Source organism: Dunckerocampus dactyliophorus, chromosome 18 (assembly GCF_027744805.1).
Source record: "Dunckerocampus dactyliophorus isolate RoL2022-P2 chromosome 18, RoL_Ddac_1.1, whole genome shotgun sequence".
In the NCBI taxonomy this organism is placed as follows: Eukaryota; Metazoa; Chordata; class Actinopteri; order Syngnathiformes; family Syngnathidae; genus Dunckerocampus; species Dunckerocampus dactyliophorus.
Window position 1 is genome coordinate 19,232,484 of NC_072836.1, and position 13,122 is coordinate 19,245,605.

At 41.8% G+C, this 13,122-nt stretch overlaps 1 protein-coding gene across 1 annotated transcript in view; it reads right to left on the minus strand.

Annotated features, from left to right (window-relative positions):
* Positions 1 to 718: 718 nt before the first annotated feature.
* Positions 719 to 13,122, minus strand: part of cacng3b (calcium channel, voltage-dependent, gamma subunit 3b) — a 29,587-nt gene continuing 17,183 nt past the window's right edge. The window contains exons 3-5 of the mRNA XM_054760453.1: positions 11,510 to 11,650; positions 8,481 to 8,989; positions 719 to 2,553 (exon numbers count right to left, since the gene is read on the minus strand). Of these exons, the coding sequence (XP_054616428.1) occupies positions 8,484 to 8,989; positions 11,510 to 11,650 (647 nt within the window). The 3' untranslated portion in view covers positions 719 to 2,553; positions 8,481 to 8,483. The remainder of the gene's footprint in view (positions 2,554 to 8,480; positions 8,990 to 11,509; positions 11,651 to 13,122) is intronic.

Consider the following 13,122-nt stretch of genomic DNA (forward strand, 5'->3'; position numbering starts at 1 on the left):
TACTTGGAGTCTTTCATCCACGGTCGGTCGAGTGTATAGCGCCACGGAATTGGTCTGCATGTAAACAAGTGAGCACAGGGCTTGAGGGAAAAAAAACGGTTTACAAACGAAACACAACTGCTCTCTGTGAAAATAATACATGTAGGATGCAAGAAAAAGCACCAAAGGTATTTTAGACCAGTGGTTCTCAACTGGTGTGGCTTGTGCGGGATCCATCATCGCGACCCAAAATGCGGACATTTTTCAACTCCAACTTCACAACTTCCTGATATTTAAAAAGGGACTGATGAGATGCTGTCACTCCCTTTGTGGCGCGCTCCTCTCCAGCAGATATCTGCAGCTGTGTGTCGGACGGACGGCACGTTAAGCCCCCGCTCGATGTCCTTCTCGTCCCGCTCAAGCTCGACAAAGTTGCCCATAATCATGACACGCACCTTGTGGCAAGCAAATGGCACGAGCAAGAACACGAGGTGCATTCACGGACATCGGGTCATGACATGAGGTTGAGAACCACTGGTTGAGACAATGAATGGCTTCATCATAAATCTCTCTGCATATTCCAATATTAGCAAGGGACGTTTAATCAAAATAGGAAGTATGGTGATACCTCGGTTTTCAGGATGGATTTCTTCCAAAAGGTGTGACGAAAACAGAAACGTACAAAAACCGAGGTAGTTTTTTTCCCATCGGAAATAATGCAAATCCAAAAAACCCCAAATATGATTAAAAAAATACATTTTATAGGGAATAATTCCAGTTTTATATGCAGAAAACGGAAATAAATACAAATGACGGATGGATGGAACTTGTTGGGTTAGCGTTGCATCGCTTTGCAATGCAGAGGGTGCTTTGTTTGGGCACGGAACGATACAGCACGGACTAGTTTGTTACGTGCAATTTTGCATGAAAACTGAGTGAGCGCACAAAAAACGCGGACACATTTTCAACAAAAAACGAATGATATGAAAACTGGGCCAATTTTTCCCATAAGAAATAATGAAAATCCAATTAATCCGTTGCAGACATCCAAAAATATTATCAAAAATACATTATATAGAGAATAATTACAGTTGAAAACAAATATAAATGATGAACGGATGGAACTTACTGTTGTCGCAGACTTTGCGTACATCCCGGCAAGATCAAATTCATAGCATGTTTTTGCACATTCTTTATCAAATTGCTGGCATTCACAACTTTCTTTGGCCCCATGGCGGGTTAGGGCTAGGGGCTAGGGGTTTGGGGTTTGGGGTGTGGGTTAGGGTGTCACTTTTGTGGAACAATACAGTACAGATTAGTTTGTATGAAACAGAATCATACAAAACCTGGGGTGTACAAAAACCGAGGCAAAATTTTGCTGAACATTTTTAACTAAAACCGAATCATATGAAAACTGGGGTGTACAAAACCTGGGGTAAAATTTTGGCAAAAATTTGGGTGATAGTTTTGGGCAAAAGCGAATCATACAAAAACTGGGGTGTACAAAACCCAAGGCAAAATTTTGGTGAACATTTTCAATGAAATCTGAATCATATGAAAACTGGGGCATACAAAAACTGACAAAAAATTCAGACGAAAACCAAATCATACAAAAAAAGAGGCAAAATTAAAAAAACAAAACAAAACTGAGGAGTACAAAAATTGAGGCAGAATTTTGGCATAAACTGTGGACGAAAACATTTTCAACAAAAAACTGGGCTGGATGCAAACGGAGGCAAAATTTTGGCAAAAAAATGTCAAAAACGAAATCATACAAAAAACTGGGGTGTACAAAAACCAAAGCAAAATTTTGGTGAACTTTTCCAACAAAATCTGAATGATATGACAACATGGGCAAAATTCTAGCAAAAAATTTGGCCAAAAATGAATCGTACAAAAACTGGGGCGCACAAAAACCAAGGGCTGACTGTACAAGTTGTTAAAAAAAGGCTTGTATACGACCGTAATGATTCTAAGCTGTGACGAGACAGGAAACCTCCAGATCATCAGGAGCATTCAGGGCTTCAAAGTCTTGGACGGGGGTCCAACCAGCTGAGGGCCACACTGCATCATGAGCCACACATACACGCACACACATGCATGCACACACATAAACACACACTCACTCCTGGGCAAGATTGTAAAGAAATGAGCAACAACAGTCTACAAGAGAGTGTGTGTGTGTGTGTGTGTGTGTGTGTGTTGATTCAAGACCGGCGGTCATTAGGGTACCCACAAATTATTCTCCACCCTGATAGCGCCCCCCCTCTGCCAGTCCCAAATCAATGACAGCGTACATGTGAGCAGTAAAACGTAAAAGACAAACACATCATCAGTCAGACATTCCAACACAAATCACACCAGTTCTCAAACGAGCCTGTCAGTGTTGTTAGTAGGAAATACAAGAAAAGAACCTGTTGCGTTAGCTGTGTAAAACTGACCCCCAAGTCCAACCATTTAAGGTCACGGGGGCACACAGAGGACGTCACACTGGAAAAAGCCCCTCGGCTGATCTGGGAGCTGTCTGAAGGCAGGACAAGGCAGGCACTCTGTGTACAGGTGAGGAGAGGCGAGCTGCACACACACACACACACACAAGTGGATATGAACACACACACAAACATGCAGGCACATAACTTGACCCACAAGTCCGCCTTACACTTCTTCGAGTGTGTGTAATAGCAAGTTGAATGAACCGGCTCAATGTGCGTACTTTAATAATCGTATAAATACATCGTTTTTTTTCTTCCAACACTGCCCGTGTAGGCAGTGTGTGTACTGTTGTGTAATAGCTTTGTATACTCACGAGGACAACAGAATAAAACCACATGCTACAACATTTTGGGCGAAATGTAAACATTTTGACACATTTCATGACTGTATTTCCTCAAATAGTGGCCTCCGCTCGAATTGACGCCTAGCCCCCATTAACCGGCGGGTGCATCGTCCACGGACGGAACGGCACATGACTTCAAACGGACGTCGTCACTTTTCCCCACAGGTGGCATCTGTAAAGCTGATGTCAGCTGTAGATCTTAAAGAGGCAGAGCGTTCCGCAGACAAAAAAAACCTTCTAAACGTAGACACAAGAAAAATAGGGACTGCATTAAAAAAAACAAGAAAAAAAATAAACAAAATTATTTAAAATCAATAACACATTTATTCCATGTAGGACAAAAGCTATAATAACTTATTGAATAATATATTATATTGTAATAATATTATTTATTATATTTGTTATGATCCGTATTATTTTGTAACCGTTGTTTAATTGTTGTGAAAAGTGGTAAAAAAACATAATAATTTTATAACAATACAGTGGTTCCTTGAATACTCACAATTCAACATCCACGCAAATTGGCAGATTTTTGGTAAAAAAAAAAAAAATCCTCAAAAAATAGGGCATTTGTTTTGCGGACAACACATCTCATTCACCCAAAGTCGATAGAATTGTATAAATACGTGACAATACAGATAAAATGTACAGCACACATGTCCCACTGTTAAAAAAAGCCCACCGTTTTAAATGTGTATGTCCTTATAATTCACTAATAATGTTTTTTCATCAAGCGTTGAGATTTCGCGCTATGTTCAGCGGCCCTTGAAAGCACCATAGACACAACTTATATATAATATCAACACCGTGACTCCAATTTCATCTGTTCATCGATCATCTTCCATTACCATGAATTAGGGGTGAGTATCGCTTACAAAGTGTGTAATAAGTGTGTAAGGCATATTGAAGAGAGACGAGGGAGGGTTTTGGAGCTGAATCCAATCTACAACATTACAACAGTCAATTAATTTTTTTTGCAAATGTTTTTCCGAAATCAAAGAATGTCATTTTTTTGACATTTTTTTTATTAGATGCATGACAGCTAACCTCTAATAGATGCCCGGTACCCTCTGCCGTTGAGTAAATCGATGCCCACCAGCCCCCTACATGAGGAAATACAATGTTTTTGGTCATTTTGAGGCGTATCTGTGTGAAAAATACTAGTATCATCGCTTGTCTTAAGGTTGTATTGGAATTACGCTTTACCTTCATGAAGCTTTTATGATTGCCAGATCAACGATCAAGAAGTCCTCGAAAGTATAATAACCTTTTTCTGTTTGCATGTTCATGTGTGTACAGTAATCCCTCGTTTATCGCAGTTAATCGGTTCCAGACCCGATTGTGATAAGTGAATTTCTGCAAAGTAGGATTCCTTATTCATAAATGGAATATTTTCGTAGTGAGAGCAGAGAAAAACTGTTTACGACCTTCTAAATATGTTTTTTTTTTACATGATCAGAGCCCTCTAGACATGAAATAACACCCCTATAGTACCCTTAACACTCGTATTACCAAAAATAGTAGCTATAATAACAGAAAATAAGACATAATGTAGACTCACACACTTCCTGTGGTGGCTATTGTTCCATCAATGTAACATTACTGACCCCTAGTGGCCAGTGTAGAATACTACATACTCATGAATGTGTCTTCTGAATCCCTTATATTGGTATTTTAGTTCATTTAGCTTTTTTTATGCTTGAAAAAGCTCAGTTTCGGCAAAAAAAGTGCAAAGTGACGAGGGATTACTGTATTGTGTTTGTAGCATGTCGACCGTCCCGCTAACTGGATTAATAGTCTCCTTCCTATCAGAGAGGCTGCACATGTGAGTCAAACAACAACCCCAACAATCCACATTAAAGTTGAAAAGGAAACTAGATTAATATACACAGACAACCACCCTCGGCTCCCAAAGTCTGGCCCCCGCCCCGTCCCAACTGTCTATAGATGAATAAATATGCGACAGAGGTCATCCTCCGCATAGTGGCACCTTTAGAATAGAATATATAGCATTACTAATAACACAGTTATTTCTTTATATCCAGTCAAAGCTGTGTGATGGCATGAGGGAGATGTGTGGCGTTGAGAGTGCTGATTCACACGGAGCAAAGGAAGCGCCGGAAGCAGATGTGCATGATTTGAGACGTCAATGTTGACACGGCTCATGACTGACCCCTGACGGACCCCCGTGCGGACGTAAAGGGGGGCCCTGATTACCAGCTACATTGCTACCACCACAAAAATGACAACTCAAAGCAGCCTGGAGGAATATTTTCAGTAATATTTGGCACCGAGCATGATAAACAACTTTTTGATCGCGTACGTCGCCATCTTACACGCGTGTACGACTTTATCCTTTGACTCTAACTACTTGGAAAAGTCATCTAAACTATTTAAAGTCCGAGAAAAAGATCTCCTCAAGGCTCAGCTGTGGCTAAACGTGGCCGAGTGAGCGTGCGCGCCGCTCTCCTCAGACGCGATGCTGCTCGTTAGCTATTCAAGCTGCTTTAAAAACGCTTGTTCCTGTGCAAATGTACTTTGCCTTGTCTTCCCGCGTTCACGCATCCCTCCCATCCACTTAACACCCTTTGAACAATGTTGGTGCAACGCTGAGCATAGAAAGCCCTTGTGTGCTCCGCTTCTTTAAAAATTAAAAGCCCTTGCTTGAGAGAAAAGCACATTTTCCCTTTCACAGCCCATGACAACTGCTGATGTTGTAAAATTAATATTTACAATGTGAAGGACAGCCGGTGTGAGTCCGCATTGAAGTGAGCTGGTCCCTTGAAGCTCGAGCAGCAGCGCCGTAATAATAATCATAATAATGTCTCTTATTGTGTAAAGTACAGACGGAAGATACTCGTCTTCTCCGCTTACATGTTCCCTCTTTACTTTCATGGCTCTGTTGTTGTCTCTCGTGTGATGTGTTCAGGTGCTGCCCGGTGATTTGAATACTGAATTTTGAATCCTTTTATTTCCAATTACTTTGGTGAATGTTTACATATCATAGGGTAAGTTAGGCCTTATTTTGCTCTTTTATCCTGAAATGTTCAACTATTGCTGTCCCTCATTTGACTTTCAGTCTTCAGATGTACAGTAATCCCTCGTTTATCGTAGTTAATTTGTGATAAGTGAATTTCCGCAAATAAGGATTCCTTATTTATAAATGGAATATTTTCGGAGTTAGAGAATAGAAAACCTGTTTATGGCCTTCTAGATATGATTTTTAACATTATTAGAGACCTCTAGACATGAAATAACACCCCTATGGTCACTTTAACACTCATATTACCCAATATAGTAGACAGAACAGAAAATAAGACATAAATAAGACACGATAGAGACCTACACATGTCGGCATTGGGAGAGTACCTTGTGTGTGTGTGTGTGTGTTTTAAAACTTCCTGTTCTGTACAGTACTTCCTGTGGTGGCTATTGTCTCATCAATGAAACACCGACACGTAGTGACAAGTGCAGAATACTACATATCATCACAACGTCTTTGAATTCTTCTTCTGAATGTCTGATATTTCTATTTTAGTTCATTTGGCCATTTTTATGCCTGAAAATGCTTCATTTAGGCAAAAAATATGGAACATTTGCTGAAATATGCCTTTTTTGGACTGCTAAAAGGCCATGCTATTTATGGCCTTTAAAATATGTTTTTTTTTTAAACATTATTAGAGCCCTCGAGACATGAAATAACACCCCCTAGTCACCTTTACACTCATATTACACAATATAGTATACATGATAATAGAAAATAAGTCATGTAAGACATAAATGATGTGTGTTGCTGCAAATGATTTCCTGTGCTGGGGTGCAGGGTGTGACGTCGGGGGTTCAGAGGCCAGTTGTAGCTTGGTGTGGGTGACGGCCGCAACAGTGACCTGTGTTTTTAGTAGGGATTTTTATTAGGTATTGTTGTGCCTGTTGTGAAATAACCTTGTTCCGGTGATCAAGTCTGGTGCTTGTGTGTCTCACCAAACATTACTGACACCTAGTGACCAGTGTAGAATACTACATATTATCACGTGTTTGAATGCATCTTCTGAATGCCTTAGATTTGCATTTTACTTCATTTAGCCATTTTTATGCATGAAAATGTTTATTAATTTAGGCATGTTTACTTTTTGTTTTTACTAATATCAGGCTGTGCATAACCCAAGTGCAAAGTGGTGAGGGATTACTGCATTGCTGGGAGACTCCCCACTGTACGGGGTCTGTGCGAGCATTTTTCTGCAATAAATCACGTCAAATCGTGCTTGGCAATCTGTGATCCAGTTAAATTGAAAGGCTTAGCCGGCACTCGAATGTTAATGCAGACGTGTCGGTGACTTTCTATTATGCTGTGACTGCAACCAGCAGTATCTTTACATGTATGTGACGCACGGAGATGTACTGGGGTGATGCGTTCTGTGTTTGAACACACCTGCGACGAGCTCACAGATAGAAACGTGCGTACATTCTATGCACATGTATGCTCGATAAGGAGGGAGGGGAACCATGAGTGACAGTTCAATAGATGGAGAGCAAACCTCTGAATAATGCATGGGATTCTCCTCTAGTCTGCTTTACATCGCGTGCCACATACCAATTCGTACAAGAGAGACTTAAGACGCACAGTTTTAAACGAATCGCAACAATATTCCACGGGAGGTTGCGGGCAAGCGTTTCCGTTTGGGTTTTAGTGTCGTTATGGCTCCTCCGAGAACCACATTCACAGCTAAGCGGTCTCCTCCCCGCACGTTCCTCAAGCCAAACGCAGCGAGATGACACAGATGGAAGACAAAAGAGAGAGTGGAAAGTGGCGTGCGGAGGGCGGAAGTGAGGGGAGCACAACGTGAAGGCAGACAAACAAATATTTCTTTAGGTGAAAAAATAAATAGAGAAAAGAAGAGTAAGTAAGGAAGCACCAATGATCTAAAAAATGACCATCTAGAAGAGATGGCACCTCCAGCAACCGCAAAGACTGACCAGAGATCAGCTACACGAGGAAGTCTGACACCGGGGATGATGTCACTTCACTTTCAGTTCAGTGTGCCGTGACAAAAGGCGGTCCATGATGAAAGTAATGAAAAAGGAGCATACAATATATACACACAGAAGTGCCACACACGTGCTGCCATGAGTGGACAAGCTGAACTTTCACATCAACTGAACTGAAAATGAACAGCATCCCTGCCAGCTTCCAACCTTGCTGCTACCCAAGAAGGACAGAGCAGAGGTCCAAAAGGTCCCCCCCGCCCTCCTCACCCCGCTTCCTTCAGTTCACCGTCCATTAATCATTTAGGACAGTCTGCCCTGAAGAGCAAACCACCAAAGATGTCACTTTGGGTCAGTCCTATTCAAAAAAGCAAAAGGCCAATTTAAGAAAATAAGCTGATCCCAATTAGAAGTACTGAATGTGCCGACGAGAGAAACATGAGGTTAGGTGGAGATGGGAACAAGTTCTCCATCCAAACGGCTCGTGCTACACACATTGAAATGCTCACCGGGCTCAGGATTCACAGTTCAAAAGGCTAAAAGTTCACAGTTCACAGTCAAGGTATTTCTGACCCCCCCCCCCCAATTTATACCCCACACTTCCTCTTAACCCTGTGTCCCCTACTTTAGCTTGCACTACTTCTCTTTGCTACTCTGATTAGGTGATATCTGCAGGCGGCACCTCTCAGACGGGCGTGGTCCTGCGGTTTGGGTCCTTGCTGTAGTCTTTAGTGAGCGTGCTGCTCTGGAGGAACTCCCTCTCAGAGTTGAGAAGCCCGCCAAGGCCGGATTTGGTGGCGGCGTTGCCCGCCTCGCGGGGGTTCAGCGTGTACATGGGCATCTCTGAGGCGCCGGGTCCTGTGTAGCCAACCTTCCCCAGCGGTGAGGCGTCGCGGCTGGGGACCTCCGACGAACGAACACTGGAGCGGCGCCGGAAGCGGTAACGGTAGGAGGGGATACGACTGAAGGCAGACTTCTTGATGAGCTCCGTGCGGGACTTGGCCCGCTGCTTGCGGTGCTTCTCTATGAACATGTGCACCGCCAGCACTCCCACCATTTCTGCCATTATGAAGGACAGGGCGCCAAAGTAGAAGGACCAGCCGTAGGAGTAGGACTTCTTGCTGTCACTTTGGCCCGGGTCGCCTGAATTGGCCGAAATATAGACGATAATTCCAATGATGTTACTGAGACCTGCAGGGAAAGACGGAATGAAATAAACAGTTGGATACTTCAAATGAATCACATGCAAAATCAGTGAGTGATTATCTTCATTTTACAGGTAAACATAGGGAACACATACTATAGGTCAGGGGTGTCCAAACCTATCCCAGAAAGAGATGAGGGCCCCACTTTGCATTTTCTGATAATAAAGTCAATATATGCTAAGCTATCTGAGCAAATCTTAGCTTTGTGTTATAGGTGACAGAGCAAAATGGTGTAATATATAATACTATACAGTATCTCATTCATAACAAATTCATTTTATTATTAAAATATGTCAAGGGCCGATACAAAGGGCCAAAAAAATAAGCTGTCAGACAAAACTAGTCTCCGAGCCACACTTTGGACAAAAGTAAACCTCGAGGTGTGATGGATAGCCACTCTACAGACATTTCGAGTGGAAGCACTGGAACCTAGTCAACACACAAACACACACACACGTCTACACACAGCTGGTCTCTCCTATTCCATATCATTAGTCCAGAATACAGTGCTCATGCAGTGTGGTGGAACGTACAGAATGGGGACAATTAGCCGTCTGTAATTAACCACAATCAGCCTCACACTTTTGTGGTAAATAATTACCAATTTGGCCTCAAGAATTTACTACGAAACCCCAGTGGGGCCCTCCACATCCCACTGAACAGCAATTACAGCCCTCTGTGTGTGTCGGGGGCAAGAGCAGATGTGCGCGCGTGTGTTTATGAGATATCCTATGTGTCTACAGCCAGCGGCGGATGATGTGTGACTCCACAGACCTTCTCCTCTGTGAGCTTTCAATGCCTAATGTGATCCTTCAACACAAATAAATTCAATGATAAACGCTGGACCTAAGCTAAGTGGCGGCACAGTGACACACACACACTCAATATTTGAGTATGAAAGGAAACATAAAAGAGAGGATATGCTCCTCGTATTCAGGATGTGAAGATAAGATGGGGGCTGTATTGTTTGGCTGTGTTGTCATGGAGACGAGAATCTGCACCATTCAATATACGGGTGGTCCTCGGTTTCGCTGTTTTGTGGTTATGTAGTCACTGCCATGAATTATTAATCTTGTAAAAAAAGAAAGAACTAGTTAGGTAGAAATACGTAGGCAGATGAATACATCAAACTGGCTGAGTAACAGGACAACATCACATTTGTTCTTTGTAGTTAACTACCAAAGTTCATCTCCATTATGACTATTCCCGGACTTGTCTGGTGGCAGTCTGTAAAAGGGAAAGTGAAAGTCAAATTAGACATCGCAAGATGCTCAGTGGAGAAATCAACAATGGCTGCATGTCCGGTCCAAGCCGCTGAAACACATCATGAAGCATAAAGCATTGGTATCCTTGAACATGTGAAATGATCTGCTTCTATGATACAGACAGTGAAAACAGCATAAGCAGCGTCGTGCTCTCATTCTTGCACACTTCAGTAAGTGTGCAAGACAACCACAGGGGTGAAAGGAAAGAAAGTTCTCTTTTTGTCGGAAAAATGTGGTTTGTTTTTGCACTTACAAATAACTAATAGTAGACTAACAGTAGTTCCAGTGATGCAACATACGTACTGTGTGTATTTCTGCTAAGAGACACATTAACGTCACACTGATTTGCTTTCATTCTCTGCTCGGGGTTAGAGGCCTCCTTGTCTCCTAAACAAGTCCTGCGCATTCTTATCACCTGATTCAAATAGCCATTATTGGCACATTCTAAAAATAGAATCTGACAAGAAAACTATTTTAACAAAAAAACAGCAACAATGGAAAAATCTGCAATAATTTGTAATCTGTACTAAAGTAAAAAATATTATGAGGAAAAAGTCGTTATTTTCCGAGAATAAAATGGTAATATTATGAGAAAAAAATAATGTAATTTTAATAGCATAAAGTTTAAATATTAAAGAAAAAAAAGACATTTTTTATGTTGCAATATTATAAGAAACAAAGACAACAACACATTTTTTTTAAATTGTGGAAAAAGTTATAATACTATGAGAATAAAGGCAAAATATGCAAATAAAGTCCAAATTATGAGAAGAAAATTTACAAGAAGAAAGTTGAAATAGTTGGAAAATGTAATTAAATAGATTAAAAAAATGGAATAAAGTCAAAATATGAGAAAAAAGTTGTAGTATAATGAGAAAAAAGTTGCAATTTTACGCAATTTTTCCCCCCTAATTCTATCATGAAGAAAAGTCATGTAATTTTAGTAGCAGAATTGAAACAAAAAAATAAAAAAAATAAAAAGCTATATATAAGGAACAAAACAAAATAAAGAAAATTAGGTTGAGGAAAAAGTCAAAATATTATGAAAAGAAAATTTACAAAGATTATTTAAGACGAAAGGTCAAATAATGGGAAAATGAAAACAAAAAACAACAGCAAAACATGTACTGGTTTGCAAAATATCAAAATGGCCTTTGCGTCCTTTCCTTTTTGTCAGTATGTGGCCCTGGGCTAGACCTACTTTATGCCACTTTAGGGACACATACACCGTGCAGACTGACCTGCCGAGACGAAGAAGATTCCTGCGCTGAGGATGACGTTGTGTCTGCTGCGGTAAAACTCACTAGCAGCTACACAGAGTCCTCCCAAGAACAGCAGACCCACACTCATGATGGGGAAGATACTGGAGGCGCGCACTGCACCTGTAGGGGTTAAAAAAAAGAAGTCATAATAACAGCAGTGACCGCCACATTCCTTCAGTCGTCACTGAAACCCTCAGCCCTGAAAACTGTAACAAACATGCGAGCCAGTGGACCGCATGGTTGGTTGACTTGGAATCCACAACATGTTAAAGCAGTGGCAAAGAGGGAGAAGGCATGGATGAAAACCAAGACAGATGGAGTGTCTTGTCGACACATATGCGGGCTAAATAGTGATGCTGCAGCAGGAGAGAACATTTGTCAGGACCCCATATGTGCACTCAGCGTGATGGCATATTGTAGCTTCTCTGCAAACAGCCCGTCATACTGGACTGAGCCACAAATTGTGTCCAAAACCAAAATTTAAGATGATAAAAATCTGTTCTAAGTCGGCTTCTAGAAGATGACCAGCGTTATTGGAAGGACGGTGACCAATGGTGTTTAGTGGCTAAACATTACAGGGTCCGCCCCTGTGGCCCACACCCCTGGGCTGAATGAAATACCGGTCACTAGGTCCTGGCTCCCCATTGGCTGGCTGGCTGGCTCTAGGCTTGTGTTCTAATTGGCTGCCTCTAGGAATGTTGCTCTGTGTTCAGTGGAGCAATGAAAAAGAGGCTCCAGCTGAATCCATTTCCCATTTTTTCCCTCCCCCTGTTGCTGTTACTATTATCTTTCTCCATCCATCTTTCCTCTTCGTTTACAATTGGAGAGAAAAAACAGCTCCTCCCTTTATATTTGCTGTCCTAATACTTTCATGGATGTATGTGGAAATAACTGGGTAGTTTGTCATTTCTCTAACAAACTGTACTTGTTGATAAAACGCTGCACGCTGGTTAAATCACTTGCTCTCCAGTGATGCATCTCTTCCAAACTGAATCTTTCACCTGGCAGGAAAAGAGTTGAGAATACAATATTCATTCAAGAGAGGTCTATCCATCTCATCCACCTCCACAAGCAGCTGTCCAATCAGTAATTGCTAGCCGGCAGGCTGGCAGGCATTTTTTTCCCCTTGCCTTCAACTCTGTTCTGACTTTTGCAGTGCAACCTGTTCACCCTCGCTCATACAAACACACTATTATGGGACTCTCTACAAGCAGTAGGTGGTGGTATGCATCGTAACACCGCTTCTTAGAATAAGAAGACGTAGCAGGAGGGATCAGTGTTGCATCTGAGCGATTTGGTCCTCCTCGACAGATCAGTGACAGATCTAGCAACTTTTTCTGGTCTTAGTGAAGTGACTTAGTGACTTTTGGAGAGATGAAAGCACATATCTCGCTTCTCAATGAGCAGCGGGTGCTGCCGTGGGCCCCTCTCTGTTCTAAAAAGCACTCGCAGGTGGCTCTGTCTTGTTTGTGATATTCCAAAAAAATAAAACAACAAAAAGATGTTTTTACTCACTTTTTGTCTGTCCTTCTCCCCTCTTAGAGATACACCCTAACACTAACTCTAACCCATCACGTCGGGGTCACCAAATG